General features: G+C 44.6%; 2 protein-coding genes across 3 annotated transcripts; both read left to right on the top strand.

Annotated features, from left to right (window-relative positions):
* Window positions 1–461: 461 nt before the first annotated feature.
* abhd13 (abhydrolase domain containing 13) lies at window positions 462–5939 on the top strand. 2 transcript variants are annotated; one of them, XM_036540666.1, is made up of 2 exons: window positions 462–628; window positions 3598–5939. In XM_036540666.1, the coding sequence occupies exon 2, from the start codon at window positions 3646–3648 to the stop codon at window positions 4675–4677; it is 1032 nt and encodes a 343-aa protein (XP_036396559.1). In that variant the 5' UTR covers window positions 462–628; window positions 3598–3645; the 3' UTR covers window positions 4678–5939. The 2 variants fall into 2 exon arrangements, with proteins under 2 accessions (XP_036396559.1, XP_036396558.1); XM_036540665.1 differs by having other exon boundaries at window positions 3601–5939.
* Window positions 5940–8144: 2205 nt separating this feature from the next.
* Window positions 8145–12942, top strand: tnfsf13b (TNF superfamily member 13b). The gene is made up of 6 exons (XM_036540761.1): window positions 8145–8375; window positions 8604–8709; window positions 11058–11114; window positions 11566–11690; window positions 12270–12420; window positions 12830–12942. The coding sequence occupies exons 1-6, from the start codon at window positions 8145–8147 to the stop codon at window positions 12940–12942; spliced, it is 783 nt and encodes a 260-aa protein (XP_036396654.1).
* The last annotated feature ends 9140 nt before the right edge of the window (window positions 12943–22082 follow it).

The raw sequence follows: 22082 nt of genomic DNA on the forward strand, positions 1-22082 counted from the left end.
ATTCTAGTTAGATTACATCCATCTTTTTTTTTTCAAAAAGGAAAATTATTAATTATTTTAAAGTTCATTGAATCCCATCGCATGTGTCCTTTATCCATTACATGGTGGCAACAAAGACAAAGACACTTCACTGCACAAATAAGTTAATGAAATTAAGCACGGTAGTCAACTTCCGTGTTGAAAACGGGCGGAAACCAACTGTTTGAGTTCGTCCTACAACAAGAAACAAGACGATTACGCTAAAAAGCAGATGTTTTGCGTTAATTAACCAGTATCAAAGTAGCCAGAGTAAACACTTCAATTGTCATAGATACAAGAGTGGTTAGACTTTCTGGTCTTCTAAGGATTTTAGGCTATTCAATTTCCCGTAGTGTATAGTATTAGAAAGGCTGCACAACAGTCTTTCTGTTACTGTGTTCCAGTCGGAATTTATAAATAGTGACACAGCGGACAGTCGGGGGAAGTAGCTAGCAAGCTCCTCTTGAAACGGAGTAGCTAATAAGCTAGCAACTGCATTTCACGGGATCGGTGTCATACAAGGGAAAATCGGATAGTTAGCCATCCAACTGGCCGCATCAAAGGCGTCTTGTCACTGTGTACGGTTACAACCCAGGAGAATGAGAGGAAGGTAAGCGTGTCAGATATACGAGTTGGAGCAGCAAGCTAGCCATACTTTTTTTTACACAATGAGAACTTGTACCCGAGCTTCCTAGGTTGCTAGCTCAATATCAGGGTGTTTTTGGTGAAACGCCAGCGAACACGTTAAGCTTTGGATCAGATGTATTGCTAGCTAGTTTTCATAAAGTGTAGCTTCGAAGGTAGCTTTCTACATGACACATTCGATTAACTAGTCTGTCTAGCCCGTCTAAGTCAGCAATCTGTCAAAATACGATACTAGCTAACTCTAAAATAGCGACTTGCTTGCAAGCTGCTGAACTATACGGATCAGCGCTAGCGAGCAAATGTCTGTGCTGACCTGTTTATCTTGCTAGTCTAGATACCTAGGTGGCTGACATGGCCTTGTTTTCACACTGGCTGGTCTGATGCAGAGTAGATATTACGCGGTTGTGGCTAAGTAGCTAGCTTACCAGGTTTCACTTTACATCACGTCTAGTTAGCCAGATAGCTAATTGTTTGTTAACTAAGTGTTCCATAGCCGCGTTAATATTAGCCTGCTAGCACCGATGGACCAACCTCATCAGTTTACGCCGGCTACTGCAGCTAGCGTCCTCATCGGTAGCTTGTTAGCTCTGCTGAGGATGAGCATTAACTACAAAATGCGTATGGGTGGTTTCTTGGCTGTCTTTGACACAGTACCTTAGATGTGTTGAGCTAGCTATCAAATTGCACTTTACCACGGGATAAACCAGTCTTTTTCGTTGAATTGCATAATGTAAAATTTTGACCCCACCCCTTCCTCCTCCTTAAGTAGTAGGCAGCTAGTCTAGCAATTAATGCTTGCCAGTTTGGTCACTGCTTGTCATAAATACAATTAATGTCCGACTTGGCAATCAGAGGTGTTCGACCAGCTAACGTTAGTCTGGCTACCTAGGAAGCTAGCTGGTTGGCCGGGTCCGACATCACCATCGCCAGCCAATTCCATGCTGAATTTCATCCATGGTCGTCTTGGACTGAGAGCTTTCAAGTTTGCTTTGAAAGACTGCATTATGTTCGAATGGGATTGATTTGTTACGAGGGGTGTAGTTAGCTGCTGCTGCACAGGGTATCTCAGTAATGCCTCTTGCTAGCAAGCCAAGTGGTTGACACTGACACTAAGTATGCATCGATGCGTGGATAGGTGTACTGTCAACCATGTATCGGCGCATAATTAGCTATGTGGCTAATTGCGTGGCTTTACAGGGTTAGTAGAAGCCAACATGAGCGGAACCGAGCAATGGAGACTACGGGGCTTTGAAAAAGACCAACATCGTTTCGTCATGCTATACTATGATTTGTACCGTGACCCTCAGAGTAACAGACAATTCAATGACTGTGCTCATTTCAGATATACTTCAGCATCATTAGTACCAATATGTTTGTAATGAATGGTGTACTTTTTCACGGAAAGGATACGGACCATTGTAAGGAAAATAAGAGTGTGATGATTTAGTTGTGGAAGGAGAGATTCGTGCTAGTGAGTGTGAAAATGTCAAGAGAGTGATTTCTTAAAGCGATGCATTTACCAGCTGCGGCTGTGCATAGTAATGTAATGGAATATGACCACGAATATGTGGAGACTTTAGGGTGAACATGTACGTGGTTTTGCTATATTGCAGTTTACTACACACTTTGAGTCGGATTAGTTCACGTTGTAGACGCTCGTGAGCATTACTGAAATAATGAGTTATCGACGGGCCATTTACAAATTCCATTAAAACCGCGACTGAACTGTGTAATGAGATTAAACCTCCCACAGGTATATCTGATGCCGGTCCTGGCAGGTCTCAGAGGTGTCCAGATCGATCTTTTTTGTCATTCATACCGTTCAGAGTTCATCCTCCTGGAAATTAATTACCGGCTTTGTTGTACTTTCGGTGGACATATTCAAGAGAAGCACTCTTATTCAAAACATCGACTCTCCCTACAGTTCAGGTATTTAAGATTATGGTGAATAATACTTTTAATTTATTCGCGTTACAATCCCAGTTCACTTACTGCATCACAGCACTTTTGCAGGCCCACCACATTTCCTTTCATAAAATGCTATTATCATTGTAATGAAAACATTCTTGGACGCGTCTACTTGTGAAAGTCACCAAGAAAACTCACAGCTGTTTCAGTCAGAGATAATACTCCAACATTTTGAAGTGTTACTTTCTGATGTGCAGAGCGTAATCATCCATTTTCCATTGCAGTCAAATACAAGAGAAACAATGTTTGGACTTTGATACTTGGTAGCTCCTGGGTGAATCTTAGGCCTTTATATTGAACAGCAGGAGCATATCTGTTTAGTTAGGAATTATTGAAGAGGTCACCCATTAGAACTATTTCTGGTCCATAAATGGGGAAAATAACTGGTGTGTTACAATTGTTGAAATGGAGCTTTTCTCAACGACCTCCCATCTGCCCACAATGCGGATCCAATTATGGTGTCAGTATACTGTCACACCTGTCATATTAGCCTTTGAAACCGTCTGCTGGCCCTTTTTACGGATAGAGATTTTACAGATATTGCCAGCAACTGGCAGTGTGTGTTGTTTTGCCTTGTTATTTTTCATGTACTGTATATGAATGACAGTGTATGTACTTTGAAGTGGGATAATAGGAGGATAATAAAATACATTATGAAACAGAACTGAAGTGGGCCATACTATTATGTGCCACCAGATGGCAGCAGAGTCCTTTGTCTATTCTGCAGATTTCAGACAGTGTCTCACAAGAACAGTCTGGAGACACTGAGTGCTTTTCAGAGAGTACATAGCCACCAGGCATGTCAGTGGATTTCATCCATCCAGTTTTGATGAAGTGTTTTTCTTATCCATGATCCTCTGTGACCCCACCCTTTGCTTTAGACTGTTGCCCGCTCTTATGGATTCAGTAGCTCAGCCGAAACGATTGACCTCTGACCTTTCTGTGTTTCCTGTTGCCTTGTGTCAGCAGAGTCTCCGAGCTGTAAGAAGAGCCCCTTTCCTCTCGCGCACCACCATGGAGAAGTCAGCGAGGCTGTGGGGGGTGGTGGGTAGGTGGCTGCTGGCGGCGGGCTCCTGGTCGTGGGGCGCATGCCGCGTGTCCCTGCTGGCGCTCATCCTCACCTTCCACCTGTACGGCGGCCTGCTGCTGCTAGGCCTCATCCTGCTGTCGGTGGCCGGCATCCTCTACAAGTTCCAGGACGTGCTGCTGTACTTCCCTGACCAGCCCTCCTCGTCCCGCCTCTATGTCCCCGTGCCCACAGGTATCCCTCACGAGAACGTCTTCATCCGCGCCAAGGACGGCGTGCGCCTCAACCTCATCCTGCTCCGCCACGCCGGCGATGCCCCCGCCGGGGCCCCGCCTGGCGGCTCCACCCCCACCGTCATCTACTTCCACGGCAACGCGGGCAACATCGGGCACCGCGTGCCTAACGCGCTGCTGATGCTGGTGAACCTGAAGGTGAACGTGGCGCTGCTGGACTACCGGGGCTACGGCAAGAGCGAGGGCGAGCCGGGCGAGGAGGGCCTGCGGCTGGACGCCGAGGCCGCCCTCGACTACGTCATGACCCGGCCCGACCTCGACAAGACCAAGGTGGTCCTGTTCGGGCGCTCGCTGGGCGGCGCGGTGGCGGTTCGCCTGGCCGCTGAGAACCCCCACCGCGTGGCGGCCGTGGTGCTGGAGAACACCTTCCTCAGCATCCCGCACATGGCCGCCACGCTCTTCTCCTTCCTCCCCATGAGGCACCTGCCGCTCTGGTGCTACAAGAACAAGTTCCTGTCCTACCGGCACGTGGCACAGTGCCGCATGCCGACCCTCTTCGTCTCGGGCCTGTCGGACCAGCTCATCCCGCCCGTCATGATGAAGCAGCTGTACGAGCTGTCGCCCGCGCGGACTAAGCGCCTGGCCGTCTTCCCCGACGGCACGCACAACGACACGTGGCAGTGCCAGGGCTACTTCGCCGCGCTCGAGCAGTTCCTCAAGGACCTGGCCAAGAGCCGCGGCCACGAGGGGGCGGCCCAGGACGTGGCCAGCGTCACCGTCATCTGAGCGGCTCGCTGCAGCAGAATGTACTGTCTCCGTTTTTGTCTTTCGGGTTTGTTTTCTCTCCTTGTTTTCTCTCCTCGCAGTACAGGCAACAAGAGATGCCACGAGCAGGTGGGCATGGGGCCCACAGCGCCCCCTTGAGGCCTGTTTTATGTAAGAGCTGCGAGTGCACGGTTAACCGCTTCAGTTAATAACGGCCTGTCTGTATTTGGTTGACCTCCGTGCACACGCTTTTCCAGGCTCTTAAGACTTACTTCATAAGAGTATATACCAGTTTTGTTTCATGTATGAATGAAAAGCCCAATGTATGAATGGGAGACCAAGGGCTCTGTGAATCTCATCCTTTTTAGCGCCATTATAGGTTAAATCTCATTCAGTACTGCAGATTGTGGTTTATATGAGAACACATAAGCTAGGTAATTTTGATTTTTTTTTAGCCCAGTCCAAACTAACAGCAGCTCCCCTGGAACAACTGCTACTGTTCACCTCACCTCAGAAACTCTGGTAGTCCGTGACCTGGAAGACGCATCACTCTGTGTGGTCTGTCCCTCAAATCTGGAGGCCCCCAAAACCACAGAGCCTGAATGTCAACCAGTGACGGCTCAGCACATCTGTTGCTGTAAAGGCCTCTGGCTGGTTCATGTAGTGGTGATATCAAGACCACAGAGCTGTATGGTGGAGTATTGCTAACATCTATGATTAATCCTACTTATGTCTAAACTGTCTGATGGACTTAAGACCAATGGTCTCTGGGCATTGAGTAATGTTAGTTCTTTGTTTTTTTTTTTTTAAATTCAGCATCACCTTATGTGCTTCTCGAGAAACAGCCCTAAATGAATTGAGCTAATTTGCATGTCTTCCAGGGAATATAACCATGCTAGATAACAAATGACTAATGTTCTGTGTGTGTTTTTTTTTTTTCATTGGGTATTTTTGATAGCACTACCTTTGTTTAAAGATGTAACTAAGCCCATGATTTCTTATGAAATGATTGTTCATCCTGGCAGCAGAGATTGCATTCTGTCGAAGTGTACAGCACGTACCAACAGGACAGAGACATTAATGTGCCAATAAAACAACTTGACCTACAAGACCAGATCCAATACAACTCGCGTTCAGTATTCGCACTGATAACACAAACTTTGCACAACCATGCAGAAAAACCTATATATTTGTAGGAGATCCCATGGTTAGGAAAAAGAAGCACAGCACATCGATGCAGATTCTGTGCCAGTTAGTGAGGTGCACGATGGACTGTGGATTCAGTGAACACATTAAATGATGAATCTGCACAGTGTACTGAAAGACAAGGTGTGTAATCAAAAATATGGTAGGAATATGGAATCGTATGAACTACAGTGGCTTCAGAAAGTAGTCAGATCTCTTCACTTTTTGCACACTTTGTTGTGTTATAGACTTAATCTAAAATTGATTAAATGTATCTTTTTGGCCATCGATCTACAAACAACGCATAATGACAAGGCAAAAGCTTTTTTTTTAGGAATTTTTGCCAATTCATTAAAAATCAAAAACTGAAGTATCTCATTTACATTTACAAGTATTCAGACCCTTTATTCAGTACTTTGTAGAAGCACATTTGGCAGCAATCAGTCAAATCATAGTGAAGGAGTCTGAATACTTTCTGAAACCACTATACATGTGGCTGTGCTATAAGAACCAGTGCTACAATACATTTATGTCTCTCTGTTTTTCATAATTGTTCACCTGTAAAAATCCATTGTTTGTATTGTGTGTGGTTGCAGATTCATTCATCTCCACCATTGTGGTACTGTAATTATAGGAACGGCTTGATGTTGCCCTGAAGATGCAGCTGCCACATCTGATGTGATATATGTGGGAGGAGCTTTTCATGCTTTGCCGTTCCTGTTGAATGATAAAAAAAAGGTTAACAAGTGAGGTGTCACCTGCGTGTATATAAGCAAGCACGGCGTGCCTGGACTCAGACTGCATTGATTAGCTGTGTGTGGGCATTATCAGTAGGCCCAGCTTGGTAAGAGGCTCTCTCTGCCTCAGCTGTTCAGCTCCAGTTCCCTTTGGGTTCATTCATTTCGATTTGAGTGGTTCACAGCTATTTTAACTTGAATTTGTCTCAGTTGTTTGAAGAGCTCTTCGTCAAATCTCACCGTAAGTGACCACTTGGTCATTAATTTAAGTGCACTGAAATTCTGGATTTGCTTTACTGAGAAGAATGTGTTATCTCTATTTCATACTCAAGAGATTTCCGGACACACACCACACATTGTCAAAGGTTTGTTTTTGCTTTATTTATTTTCCAAAATTCTGTGAATTCTATAAATAGCAAGGTAACCATTTCTAGATCTCCCCCACGTTCAAAAAGGCCTCTATATTTATACTGTTTTTTATGATTTCGTTTTGATTGTTTTTATAATGAGTTCAATGCAGTGAGGCCTTTGACATGAGTCATACTGATGCCGTGCTGACCACGACCATGCGGTCATTGAATGTCTTCTCAGTGGTTCAGTGGCTGTCATTGACCTCGCCTTCACAGAGCTGGAATCGATCGGCTGCCCACTCAGCTTGGGTTTTCCTGTCTGTTTATGGACAAGAGGACAAGAATTGTACTCCATTGTGTAATGTTGACTAACCATGGTAGAGACATTTCATCGCACTAATCCATCGGTGTGTGAGTTTTTTCTATATTTAAATAATTATAATGACAATAATAATCTTTTTTTAAATACACAATCACTCTTTCTATTTTCTGTACTGTTACATGCAATAAATTCAAGTCAAGGTTCTAAAATGTGTCTCCTGTTTTTTTTTTTTGGGAAGTAGTTTCGGCGTGTGAAATGGTGGTATCTTAAAAAAGATTTACCAGCCATCTCGCTCCCTTCTTCCCCTCAGAGGAATCGGCTGAGGAAATGTGTCCAGTTTCACTTTGTTTACTCAAAGTGACGCGTGTGGTATTTTGTGTGCCGAAAGGGGTTCTCTCCACTTCCCTAATTTCCACGTGTGCGCTTCTGTGTGGTGATGTCGCTGGGGCTAGACTGGACCAAAGCAGACCCTCTTATGTTATTGTACTACAAGGCTGTTCCCTATGAAGTTTTTCTTTTCCTGGGAGCGCACACAGCTCAAGATGTGGATTTATATGAGCGCAGAGGCTGACAGGGGAGACTTTGTCACAGGCCTGCACGCGAGGCGAGGACTTCTGCTTTTTGCGCACGCCAAATGAAACAATCAGATAATAAAGAGTAGAAGAGGCACTGTGGCCTTCCTGACAGGAAGTTTGCAGCACAGAACTGCGAGGGCTGGTCTCTGTTGTGTTTTTTTTTTCTTATTTCACAGCTGTGTATCTTTCTTCCCCGTGCAGTGTAGAGTTAGTGACAGCGAGAGTCATCCAACAGTGAGCGCGGGTGCTGGTTTCCGAGGGCGAATTCGGTCATGTCCGAGTGAAGACGGGCGGGTGGACGCACGGACGCGGGCGCGTGATGAGCTCCGCGGCTGCCGCCGAGCTCGGGGCGCAGCAGAGGGGGCTGCCCTGGGCGGTGCTGGCACTGGCCCTGCTGGCCGTCACCTCATCCTCCCTGGCCGCGCTGTCCCTCTACCACGTCCTGGCCCTGAAGGCGGAGGTGGCCGTCCTGAGGACTGAGGTGCTCCGCAGGAGAGGGGAGCAGCGGAGCGCTGTGGTCGGGCAGGACGTGCGGGATTCCCCAGAGGTGGTGAGTCGCACCTCAGATGTTTCCCAAAAAAAAAAAAAAAAAAAAAAAATCAGAATCTTGGGTGGGATTCTAGCACCTGCCAGTCTTAATAATGCAGTCTGATACACCGTCAGGGCACTGCTGCATATGGGGAGCACACACAACATGACGTGGCACATGAAGTCTGTTGCAATTCACAAGGTTGTCAGTGCAGATGTGTGTGACATAACACTGTCCTACGGTTCACAGGCTCCACAACACTCAAGCGGCCAACCAGAGACTGAGCCCAGCAGAGAGACAGCAGAACAGCGGGGTGCACGCACCGTGAAGAAGAGAAGCCTAGACCAAGGGACAGGTACAACAAGCATGTGTCACTTTTTTAACTAGTTTTATCATTCACTTGGGGGCAGGCATTCTTACCCAGATAAATAGATAGATAGATAGATAGATAGATAGTGCTTTATTGATCCAAAAAGGAAATTACCTTGCCAACAGTCAAGCATGTTGGGAACAGAGGTACACAACATAAAATCAACATAAAACAACAGTACAATAAATTGGACAATAAATACTGCAACTGCACCATTAAAGTAACAAGTTGCAGAATTTCAGTAATGCCCTTAAGTGAGCTTCTTGCGCTTATTGCACATGAGGGGTTTCATGCTCAATTGCACATGAGTTATTGCACTGTGAGGGATCATACGGTGATCTCCCCGCGACAGAAGAGGGGGGGCTTAAACAGTTTTATCACTGCTGGTAGAAATGACCGCCTCGCCTGTGACACTCCGTGGAGCACTTTGGAGGGATGAGTCTATTGCTAAACGTACTCCTTTAGAGAGCCAGTGTGCCATGGAGGGGGTGGTCTGGGTTGTCCATGATACTCAGCAGCTTGTGGAGCATCCTCCTCTCTGAGAACTCCACTAGAGAATCCAGCCCTGCTCCCAGGATGGCGCCAGCCCTCCTTAGGAACTTGTTGATTCTGTTGACATCAGCTGTTACGACGCTGCTGCCCCGGCACACCACAGCATAGAAGATGGCACTGGCCACCACAATCTGATAGAAAATGTACGTCATTTCCCTGCAGACATTAAAGGAGTGGAGCCATCAGAGGAAATACAGACAACTCTGTCCCTTCTTGTACAATGCCTCAGTGTTTCTGGACCAGTCCAGCTTGTTGTCCAGATACACACTGAGGTATTTGTACTCCTCCACTACCTCCACATTCACCCCTTGGATGGAGGCAGGGGTCAGGGTAGATCAGGGTCTTCTGAAGTCCACCATCAACTCCTTTGTGTTTTTTGTGGTGAGCTGAAGGTGATTCAGCCCACACCACTCAACGAAGTTGTTCACTAGAGGACGCACAAGGGAACTTATGTATTACAAATCTTAGTGGTACAACACTGCAGCATGTATTGTGAGAGCTTGAAGAATAAGGGTGATGATGTGGATTGGCAGGGAACGGATTAGCAATAATCTTCACGGTAAATAGCAGAAGCAGCAATAGAATGTAGCACAAGCATACACAGAGTGAGGAAAAGCCTTCCCACTCATGCCAGTCCATGCTTTGCCCTTATTGGCCACAGGTGAGTCTGCATGGGGGGCGTGACCAAAGTGGGCGTGACTGGTATGCAGATAGGGGTCTGTGGAAATGCTGCTCCCAAGGGGTTTACGAAGAGAAGAGCTGGAGTAGTGTATGTCACGATCAGACAGTAGAGAACACCTGCTGGAATAGCAGATGAGTTGCAATTCACTCAAATGTCGACCAGTTCACTCAAACCGTCGACCGGATTCAGTTAAATACGCATTCTTCTCAGTGCTGTCGGCACAGCGTTTTGTTTTGATATTTCTGTGTATTTATAGACTGAAAGCCTGTCGCTTGAATGTGGTGAGTGTGACAACCATTTCCTCTGTTTTCTGTGAAACGATTTTCTCAGTTTTTAAAGTGGGACGAGTGGGAGTGACATCAGAGGCTTGCAGAAAGCCGAAACATGTGCTGTGCATATTTAACCTTGCAGGAAGAGCAGCGAATTGCCTCTTGATGTGCTGTGATGGTGTTGAGATAACTCTTTGTTCAAGAGCTCAGCTGCAGAACACTGCAAAAAGTCAACAAAGTCAAAAAAGAAAAGTAAAAGACTAAGATCCCCTCCGGATAACTCAAAAACATTCAGACCAACACCAAGCAAATAGAGCCTTCTTAGTAATTTGTGTTACTAATGTGTAATTTTATATATAAACAGGCTAATAATGATACATTACATGACATTGCCTTATTGCCATTTAGCAGACGCTCTTATGCAGAGTGACCTCCTTAGGTTGCATTTTTACATGTCATTCATTTAGACAGTTGGTTGTTTGCTGAGGCAATTCTGGATGAAGTACCCTGCCCAAGGGAACAATAGCAGTGCCTGAGCAACCGTCCAGTTACAAGCCCTGCTTCTTACCACTATGTGACACTGCATAAGAGGTAATCAGGGATGGAAATATCACTCCCAGTGCATAGCAGTTTGAGCCATTCCATGTATTACGAGAGGTGAGTGGAAGTTTCAAACAGGTAGACTCTCCGCTTTCGCTGGCTTCTTGTAAGACCTTGAATGGCTCTAACAGCATTGGCATAACCGTTTCCATCCCTGTAATATGATGCTGGGTGGTGACCAGCCTATCAGAAGCCTCCCGTTAAAACTCCACCCCCTCTGTTCTCCTCAGTGTTCCAGCCCTGCTTACAGATGATGGCAAACAACAAAAGGAGCACCATGCAGAAAGGTAAGGCAATTTCCCCCGAGCCAGCTGCCGCTGGTGAAGCCAAGTGCCCGTCGTCCAACCGGAACTAACTGTGACTAACCGTGGCTAATGGACTATACTGTAGACAGGCACACAATGTGTCTACAGAGAATGCAGTTAACCCCCATGCCAATGTCACCACAACTGTGCTGTGGGAAGGGCAAGGGGAAGATTTCTGTACTCTGAGTAACACAGTGCACCATTTAAATTCACTTTAGCTGGTCAAATTTGTTTGCTCTGTCCTTTGACTCATAACAGAGGCAGTACAGGCTGAATGGGTCATTTACACAGATGTGCAGCTAAAGGAATGGTATATGCAGTCTTTGCTTTTATGAAGGTAATCGCATGCCTTCATTGAGAAAGACTCTTCAGGTAGTCTGACGCGTCCTTGTTGTGACCCCTGGTTGTGGGCGGGGCGTCTGTGGGTGTGCAGTGTTCGTTTCAGAGCTGCACACAGCCATGCCGTGGCAAACAGGACTGAGGAGAGGCACAGCCCTGGAGGAAGACAACGACGCCATGCTGGTCAAAGAGGAGGGGTTTTACTTCGTGTACAGTCAGGTAATGATCTATCCATGGTTCCTTTATATGGGCAGCATTCACGCAGTACCCAGGTCCCATTTGTCCCTATCTCGTAGCACGCTTGAGTGCATTTACTTTAGTGACACAACACTAGCGTATGGAGTGACCATATCTGGATGAAGATTACTAATTTATGTCCCAATAACAATGCTGTAATCACAGATTGAGCTTCTTTTGGGTTCAGGAGTGACAAGAGTTTATTCTTTAGCTTTCCCTGCTGCAAGCTCCCACATGTCAACATATAGCAATTGTAGTGACCACATTTGACGGTTTGGATTTTGAGCATGCTGACAGGGTTTTTGGGTTACGTGGCAGTGTGACATAGTAGTAAGGTGCAGGGCTTGTAACCAAAAGGTTACTGGTTCAATTCCCTGCTGGGGCACTGCCATAGCTCCAGTAAATATCCAGGTGTATAAATGGATAATGTAAAAATTTCAAGTTGCTCTGGATAAGAGTGTCTGCTAAATGACAATAATGTAATGATGGGCATGTACAGAACAGAAGAGGAGCACAGGGATGGCCTTTCAGGAAGAAATAACCCCTCTCTCCTCTCTGAAGGTCTACTACATGGACAAAACCTTCGCCATGGGCCACATCATCATCCGGAGGAAGAAGAATGTTGTTGGTGACGAGCTGAAGGATGTCACGCTGTTTCGCTGCATCCAGAACATGAACATGCTCTTCCCCTACAACACCTGCTACACGGCGGGTAAGGCTACAGGGGCAGGCTTGGGCCAAATTTCATTTGTCATGTGATTTACCTCTCGCAACGTCCAGTGTAGTTTTACACACGGCAGTGATTGAGAGGCAGGTTGGCAGCTTGGTCGAGGACAGGGCCTTGCAGCCAGGGGGTTTCAGGCTCAAACCCTTGGTGAGGCACTGCTGCTGTACCCACAAACAGGATGCTTAACCTGAAAAGCCTCAGTAAAAAACATCCAGAATATTTGATATTTATCTATACCAGTCACACTGGATTAGCCCACGAATCACAGTGGTAATGCGCTTGTAATTATTTGTCTTGTCTCAAGTTGTTAGCTAAGGCAAATCACACAAGGTGCTTTCACCAGGCCAACAGCGGTAGGGTTAAAGGCTGCCTTCCCCTGTCCGTCATCTTCCAGGGATCGTCAAGCTGGAGACGGGAGACAGGCTGGAGCTGCTGATCCCCCGCAAGACCGCCGTCGTCTCCCTGGACGGAGACTCCACCTTCTTTGGGGCGGTCAAGCTGGTGTGACCCAGGGATCCTTCAGCGTGGAACTTGGGGGTGGTGGGGTGGAAGGATGGAGTTTGGGGGAGGGAGATGGAAGTAGCTGCCAGTTCAAGAGGACTGCGAGGCTCTGGCACATTGTGGCACTCGTGTGTTTTTTGGAACGAGGACTGGGGTGGGGAGGGGCTGCGTCAGAGGAGGAGAGTCACGGCGAACTGTCTGAGAGACGTGGGCTCTTACACCAGACATCTCATCTCATCTTTAGTTGGTGAGAATGACAGAGGCTTCCTGTATTTTACCTCTTCCTCTTTGTGCTCACCATTGCACCACCTTCTTCCTCATTTTTCATTTCTTCTCAACGGCTTTAATTTATACTATGGGACTCAGAATAGCAGAATGCACTTTATACATGGTGTGTGGATGAATGACAAGGAATCTGCTGTTATCTTACTGTGTTTTCCAATGCATGGTGTTAAAGCAATTTGTAACCTTAGGTGCAGGATACTGCGTTTCATATCAATCCATTGATACTTTATTTCACATAAAGAGCACTGCTTAGCAATGTGCATTTTTATGCGCATCTTATTTCCAATTTCTCTGTTTTATTGTTAGTTTCATTATTCCTCCTCCAAGCACTGAGAACAGATGCAGTTACATGCTTCTCACCAGCAGATGGCAGTAGCACCACGTTATTTGGCAGAAGGTGTAGATAATGGTGGAGTGTATTCCTTATTTGTAGGGCTGTGCAGGATCTGCTGGCTGAAGGCCAGGGTGATGCATGTTACACAGCTGCTCTGTCAGTTTAAACACTTCTGACTGGAGACCCATCAAAATAAAGGGTGTGTCCCTCATCTTTGTAAACATCTGCTCAGGGAGCATCCCTGGCACTTCACCTGGGGAGGTCCTTACAATGTGCAATGGGTCAAAGTGCTGATAAGCAACCAAGGTAAAAAGGTCATGTCAGTAGACCAGCAATTTTCCAGGTCTGGCCTCTAGGGGGCACACACCACCCCGGGGATGGTAATTGTACTCAGATGAGCAACAACTACAACAAAAAAAAAACTACATGAAGGAGGCAGGCTGAACTCCAGTGGAGGGTGACATCACCACTTCAAGCTGAGAAGAGGCAGTGCAGACCCCCGTTATCAATGCAGCACTCTGGCTCCCTCTAGTGGACGTACATTTCAAGCACTCCTTTTATGTTCGTGATCTTTAGCTCTCCACCTGTTTCCACTGAAGCTGCACAGACAGCTTGTATTTATGACTGCATATAAAGTGGCCCTCTGGTCTGGTAAATTTTCAATTAAAACAGTCTGCTGTAGTCATTAACAGTTGTGAACCTGTAGAATTAATTAAGGATGCATTTAGGCATGAAAGAGTACTCCGGGACAAAGCGACACTTTGACAGTGATATAAAGACTGAGTACTTTGAAATGATGAGGGCATTGAAATTGTCTAGAATTTCTTTCTAAAAATGAGCTTGCTTGTTTATAGCATCTCTTTGTTTGCCCTGAATTTTTAAATATTAAAAATAGACTGCTCTTATTCCTTTGTTATGCAAAATGTCTTAAAAATACCACAGCTGAGTGACCTGATTGAGAGTTACACATGCCATATTTCACACTACAGGGAATTTGGAGTTAAAACTAGTTTAAGTAGTAAATAAATCCAGCCACAGCCACAGCCTCAGCGGGAACCCTAAAATCAGTATTATCTGGAATGATTCAATGATTTGGAGTGGGCTGGACATGGGTTTGATGAAAAGCATCCTTGATTTGCCCCTAGATAAGGGTTCCCTTGACAGATGATATATTAATATATTTAAGTGCATTTCTCAAAGGTCAGAACAAGAATTTCAGCAGACTTGGCAGTGGCAGTGCGATTTCGGAAAAGTTTGGCAGTAAGAAGTAACTTAGCTAATTCAGGAAGCTAGGAACCAAAGTAAACAGTGAGGGATTTGCTGTAGCTTGCTAGCTAGTTAGCTCGCTAGCCATGGTTTGTTGTCTGTTGGAGTTGTTGTTGCTCCTAGCAACAGCAGGGTTATCTGTGCGGTAACAGTAAGGAGCAGGGCTTCTGACCCAAAGGTCACTGTTTTGATTCCCAGGTGGGCCACTGCTGTTGCACCCTTAGGCAAAGTACTTAACTCAAATTACCTCAATAACTATCCCGCTGTATAATTGGATATTGTATAAATGTTGTTTTTCCACAAGGTTTCACTGCTGTTAGTCTGAACCTGTTTCAGCTGGCACTAATGCAAGGATTAATGAAGTATGCAAGTTCACACTGTCACACTGTCATATTATGTCACAACCTCTGGGTGGCACTAGAGAGCATAGGCTCCTTTCAGACTTTTAGCCAGTCCTCTCTCCAATGTCTGGTGATCCTTGTGTGTTACCAAAAGGTTTAGCCCTGATTCCAAGTGTGTGTCTCTCTCCACTCCCAAGAGCAAAGAAGTCTGGGCCAACTGCAGCAACCTTAGGATGGGTTTAATCCTCAACTTTGGACCGGACCACCTATCATGACTGAAGCAGCTGGTCCTTATCTTGCAAAGTGGGAACAGCCATTCCAACAGAGCTGAATGACTCATAGTTTAAAGTTGCTGTTTAAAGCCCTGCAGAAGCTTGGTATTGTTGGCACTGTTGGACCTTCAGGCATGCACTAAAAGAGCAGATTATTTAAGGAAAGTGAACACAGAAATGTGCCCACAGAAAGTAAAGTCTCAAGAAAATGTTTGTGAAACCCAAATATTTCAATCTCTTACCATTGTACCCTTGTTTAATCAGAACCAGTCTTTTCTTAAATAACCAAAGGGGTTTATACTTACCAACTTACCAAGTTTTTTGTGACACAATGGTGTACGAATGAAATTATAATGAGGAATCAATATATGTATTTAATTAGCTCAATCAAAGGGGAAATTTTAATCATGTGGTTGAAGGATTGGGTAAACCATGTTGGAGAATAGAGGTTCAGGACTGTGAGTTTGGTCTTCACCAGGCTAGTGGAAACACGTCACCCTACCTTTTGAAATTGATTTCAGAGGATCTGAGAAAGAGTTGTTGGTGCTGGTCAGTTTAGAGAAGGTTACTTAGCCGTTTCTAAATACCTGGGGCTACATTCAATATCACAGAAATTGGAAAACATTCAAAACCATAGGGATCCTGCCAAGGTCTCCCCAAGAACAACCCAGAAAATCATCCAGGAAGTCACAAAGAAGAGAGTTGTATCTGCAGCCCTGTTTCTCCATGGTTGACGCCAGTGCTCATGTCTCAACAATCAGGAAAAAAAATGAACAGGAATGGAGTTCATGGGAGAATAGACATCACTGCTCTTTAAGCAGAAACATCACTACTTGCCTGAAGAGCACCTGGAAGACTGCTGGACGGATGTTCTCTGGACAGACAAGTCAAAAGTTGAACTTCCTGACCACAGAGAGAAACTTTTTTTGTTTGCAAAAACCAGGCGATGCCTTCTAACAGATGAACCTTATCCTGACCATCAGGCACATTGGAGCGAGTATCACTGGTTTGGCTCTGCTTTGCTGCCTCTGGCGTTGCTGCTGAAACATGGATTCAGCCTCATTTATGTGAAGTCAAGTGGTGACCTGAAGCTTTGCTGACAATGAGCCTTGCTGCAAGACACTGGTCCTAAACAACCGAATGGCTGAAGAAGTGCTTTGTTTTAGTTTGGTCAAGGTCAAAGTCCAGACTTAAGCCCTATTTAAATGTTGTGGCAGAACCTGAAGTGGGCAGCATATGCAGACTGCAGATATCACTGAACCAAAGAGGCTTCGCAAGGAAGAACAAGCTGAAATTCCTCAAAATCGACACCTGAGGGGTACTTGTAAACAAATGCAGGAAACATATAGCTGGAGTCATTGCTGCAGCAAGGATGTTCTATCAGTTACTGAAGATAAGGGTTCATATACTTTGTCACACAAGGATATTTAATGGTGGATCATTTTTTACTTAACACAAATATATCTTATCATTTGCGTTGGCCTTTCCGCAAGGTTACCTCCTTCTTTTAGATGAAGATCTAAAGGCAACTTGTCTAAAGTATCGGAAAGTACAGACAATGCCAAGGGGGTCACAAGCCCTCCTCATCATTGCACAGTAGAAGGACAAAGTGAAATGTGTTGGAATCCCAATTGTCTGAATCTTTCCTGGATTGAATGTTATTCATATGGAGGGCCTCTCTGCACACCTTAACCCAGATGCAATGTGGCAAGGCGGCAAAGAGTCTGCTAGCAATACTGTGTGAGCCCTAATACTAATCTGAAATTAGATGTTTAGACATCAACGGTACACCTGTGACCTGTCATATAAACTAAAACCTTTAGCATTTCAGATCCAATACCTGGAAATATCAACAGTGGTATTTTTTCATCTTATTTTTCGGTTTCCTTCCAAAAAATACAAAGTGTATGTCATACATGACTGAAGATGTTTTCAGAAAAGCTGGTGAATCAGAATAAACACAATAGCCTTTGTAAAACTGCAGCAGATGAAGGTGGGACATAAAGACCTGATAAACGCCGAAGACTGATCTGCAGTGAGACCATCGATCAATACTCTCAGCTTTCCTGTCACCCCTGAGTAAAGTTCTTTTGAATTCTTCAAAGATGAGCTCTCATCGTAGCAGGGACTCTTTAAATTGCCTTTCTTTTTATTGATTTTAAAATGATAGCCTCTCCTCAAGAGGGAGGATCATAAAATGTGCTTTTTGAATGGCTGCAGTTTAGTAAAAAGCTCTGCACCCAGAATCCCCTGCAGTTTTATGTGTTTATGTATTTTGGTTCGTGGTCGATTGCTGCGTGGGGGTGGTTGGCTCGGGCTTGACATCCTCATCATTGTTTGTTTTTTCTTCCATCCCCTGTTGTTTCATCTTTTCTGTCTGAACTTTCTGAAAAACTGTTTTGGATGTTTTTTGGTCCATTTGAGTTTCCATCTTCTCAACCCAACAGTGGCCCATCCCAACCCTAACCTGAAGTGATGTAATACATCAGGGGAAAAAAAAAAACACAACAAACAGCATCATAAAGGCCAACACTTGGAGGGTCTGGAAAACATACTGGAAATAGAGAGAGATTTACATTATCTCTATGCATAAGTAGCTCCAAGATAATTCATTAGGACTCAAGAACCCAGCTAGTTTAATAATTGTATTCCACACTGCTTTTCTGTGAGGTCAAAATGAATATATATCATTTTTTAATCATGCTGCTTGGGGCATCTGTAAGTAGTACCAATAAGTCTAAAAATGGCAGCACACAGCCACGGGGTCATTATTGGCGTTGTTTCATTTGCTCGAGTCTGAGGCCAGCTGTGTGATCGAGTGTCAGAGCTGAGACCGTCAGCGCGCCCTCCCGGCCCTCGCCTGCCAGCGACACAGGCGCTCAGTCGTGCGCGCGCAGACACGCGGGCGCGCACTGGCGGCGCGTGGGCAGGGAAACCTCTCTCGCGAAAGAAGCGAACGCCGGGAAGACCGGGCGAGTCTGCGGGGGCGGGAGACGCGCATCCCCGAAGGCGCGGGAGAGCCGCTGCAGAAAGCGGAGACGCTCGATCACAGCCGCTCATGGTAATTACTGCGTCGGCCGTCCGCGGCGCACTTTCTTCAACGCTTTCTATTGGGACCGTCTTTCATTTTTTTTTTATTGCAATGAGCGTGAACTGCAACTTTCCAGGGAAAATCAACATAGAACGTTTGTAGAGGTTTTATTTCGTGTTTCGTTTATACGCTGTGAGAAAAATGTGGGAAAATGAATGGCAAAGTGTTTAAAAGTGTGATACTTTTGGTATGCTGAGGAAGTACCCTCAAACCTTCTCAAAGACTGCATTTTACTGACAGATTGAGTGTGTGTGTACAAGAAAGAGAGCGAGAGAGTGTGTTTGTGGATGTGAAAGAGGAGAGGGAAGAGGGCAAGGTAGACAAGTGTGTGTGAAAGAGACAGCAAAGAGAGAGAGAGTGTGTCTGTGTGTGTGTGTGAGAGAGAGAGAGAGAGAGAGATGATATATGTGCAAGTGAGTGTGTATTTATGAAAAAGAGAGTGTCTTGCATCACATGGTTTGTTTTTATTGATCTCATGAGCATTGTCAAACATGAGGAACATCAGCATCGAACATGAACATGAGCATCAAACTCTGTGCAATCAATGTGCATGTGGAAATACATGTAATACTAGACCAGGCACATAAAGAATTAGTCAGTACTCAAGTCTGTCATGAACTAGTCAGCAGTGACATGTGCTGTTGAGTTAGTCACTATACCCAGCGAAAAGGGAAAACAAAAGAAAAACAAAAGAAACTAACAACAAATGGTATGAGGTCCTCAGCTCCCAGCGTGCCACATAGCATCAATGGCAATGCTGTCAACATCCCACAACCGTCAAGCAGGACCATTTCTGTATATTTCCTCTTCCTTTTTTTTCCACAAGCGTATCCAATGCCCTTTTAAGGTGCAGGCTTTGGGGGAAGAAATGCAAATTCATACAGTCTTTCTGCACCAAGGCGATGTATGAGACACTATCCTCAAGGTTCTGAGATTCACAGCTGTAATTAAACAGCATCTCATAATGTGAGGCTCTTTGCTTAGACCTACAGAGCTTAATTATACTGGCCTGCAGAGTGCCTGGCCTTTAAATACAACAGTGTGAAGTGATGCACTTTCAATATGTCTATAGATCCTCATTAGTGTCTCTGGCTGAGAGTCTTAGCACAGAAGTCTGGGTAGGCATGACTGCAGTGGTGATCAGCATGAAGTGGCTGACAAACAGAAAGTGTGAGGTGTTTCAGTTACAGATGGCCGTCCATCTGAAGGAATGTTGCTCACAGTTACTAGTGCTAGTACACTGGCACTACTGAGTCTGCCACTGGTACAACTGCTGCTATGACATAAGACCGTTCAAAAGAGGACAGGCTGTTCTACTCATCTAGGCTTATTAATTTAACTGTAGATTTGAGCAGTAGTTCTTCACTTTTTCTGTTCTTTTTCTGTCTCCTTTACCCATTGTCTAACTTTATCACAACCCAAGTACCCCTTAATAAAACCTGACAAATGAAAATTGTAAGTTGTGTATATATATATATATATATATATATATATTGCTAGTTTATATATGTATGTGTGTTATATATATATTTAACATGCAGATTTCAGCTTTACAGTTACTATTTGTTGATTCAGATATGATTGTTTACTATGCCTTTCATGAACATTTTTTTCATTATTTCATATTTTAGTGATCTGTCTAGCCGCTGTGACTTTGCTATGTATGGTATGGGTACCTCCAGGGTATATCCAGCACTGCAACACACTTACAGCTGGACTACTAGTACTACTACTGCTAGTATCTTAGCACTTAATACTATTTGTCTTGCTTTTGCAAAGGTGCACTGACCTTGTAATATAGTAGGGTTTTTTTTTAATGTGTTCTAATTCTCCCTTTTTTCAGTAAGGGGCCATCACTCTACCTTTCTAAGAGGGAGTAATCAAGGTGACCTGTTTAAAACCCACTGGTATTTGGTGTTTAAGAGGTAAATACCCTGACTTGTCACCATGAAAACAGGAAAATTAATAGACAAAGATAACCCACAAATATAAAACGTTTGAAGGAGCCATACTGGAATCATCTTTTTACCATGAAACGGAGGTGGAACCATGCTGGCTCCTGCTTCAAACCCTCTCAAAAGATTAGGGTGAGCCTCAGTCACTGACCTCCCAGACAGTCTGTGTTCCACAGGAGGGCTCGTTCTGTGGGTAGGCCTTCCTCTAGGCTGTTTTTAACCTTTAGCTGACAAGGGTCTCTGGGAGTGGCTCGCTGTGGTGTACCTGTTAGAAAGATTTTTAAAAATCACAGTGCAGATGGTTGTATGCTAGCAAAAATGTTGTTAATATATTCCAGAGTCATATATTCCAGTTATACATCAAAATACATGATAACATGTATAGCAATCAAATTAACTTTGATGCTTAATGAAGACATTGTATCTCACGGTTGGTCTCAGTGTAAATATGCTGCATCTGAAGGAGTGAGAAAAAGTAGAGGGAGGGAGGAAGATGGATACAGAGGGAGAGTGAGGGACAGACGGTACAAAGATTGACTCATTTAATGGAGCACTAGCCAAGAAATGACAAAATGTTTGCATACAAATGCCAAACCTATTACAGATAACAGGCAGATCATGTAGGTATATTGCCAACAGTGCAAGCTGACTGTGTGTGTGCATGTGTATGTGTGTGTTTGCAAGTGCACTGCTGTGTGTGGAGCTGCAGAGATTGAAAAGTTAAACGGGTAAGTAAGTCAGGCAGGGTGCTGCTTCGTGGCCTGGAATAACATTCTCAAACATTGCCATGGCAAACACCAGAGTGCTGGTCAGAAGCTGATGTCATTCTTGCTGTTGCTAGTGGGTGTCTGAAATTGTTAACAAGTCCGGAAGAGATTAAACAGGACTCCACAGGATTAAAGGCCATGGCTTGAATTTAAGAATGGGGAAAAGGCTGGGTACATTCACCAGGTGATTCTGCTTTGTCCCAGTTACCTAAAAAAAGAACTATTACATTCCTATTACCTTAACCTAGATTCTGTGACCTCTAACATTCTAACCTGTGACATTCTCTTTCGAAGTCATTCCTTTGTGGATAAGAGGTTGTTTTGTTCAAGTCACCCAAAAAAGGTTATAACATTCTTATAACCATAACCTATATCTTCTAACCTTTAACCTGTAACATTTTCCTTTGCATTCTGTGTTCTTCCTCTTGATTCATTAAGGGGAGCACAAAGGCATGTGAGACTCTTTGGTATTTCACTGCAACTGGGAGTCTCTGCTCATTCTGTATTCATCCTCTCTTTCATCTCTCCTTTCCATATCTGTCTGTTTCTCACCCCCTCTTTCTTTTCTCTAAAACCTGTCCTACTCTCTCTCCTGTCCTTCTTGCTGCTCCTTAGGATGATGTATTAATCAATATGAATATTAATATTAATTAAAATGGATTGGTGGTCCTAAACACATCATTTGTCTTGCTCGTTCCTCAATTCATATCCCCCATTCCTGTCTTGAAATCAGATTTGTCAATATCAACAGCACTTTAATGAGGGGTTACTTTCATTGTCATTTGTTAATACTTTTTATATTAATTTGTGATATAAAATATTGTTATATTTTAAA

The sequence above is a fragment of the Megalops cyprinoides genome, chromosome 11 (genome assembly GCF_013368585.1).
Source record: "Megalops cyprinoides isolate fMegCyp1 chromosome 11, fMegCyp1.pri, whole genome shotgun sequence".
Classification (NCBI taxonomy): Eukaryota; Metazoa; Chordata; class Actinopteri; order Elopiformes; family Megalopidae; genus Megalops; species Megalops cyprinoides.

What these genes read in the sequence shown, in the direction of transcription:
- tnfsf13b (XM_036540761.1), top strand. Translation starts at nt 8,145, where the DNA reads ATGAGCTCCGCGGCTGCCGCCGAGCTCGGGGCGCAGCAGAGGGGGCTG. An exon ending in AAGCCTAGACCAAGGGACAG is followed by an intron (nt 8,710 to 11,057) that starts GTACAACAAGCA and finishes TGTTCTCCTCAG; the next exon opens with TGTTCCAGCCCTGCTTACAG. An exon ending in TTTACTTCGTGTACAGTCAG is followed by an intron (nt 11,691 to 12,269) that starts GTAATGATCTAT and finishes TCCTCTCTGAAG; the next exon opens with GTCTACTACATGGACAAAAC.
- abhd13 (XM_036540666.1), top strand. Translation starts at nt 3,646, where the DNA reads ATGGAGAAGTCAGCGAGGCTGTGGGGGGTGGTGGGTAGGTGGCTGCTG.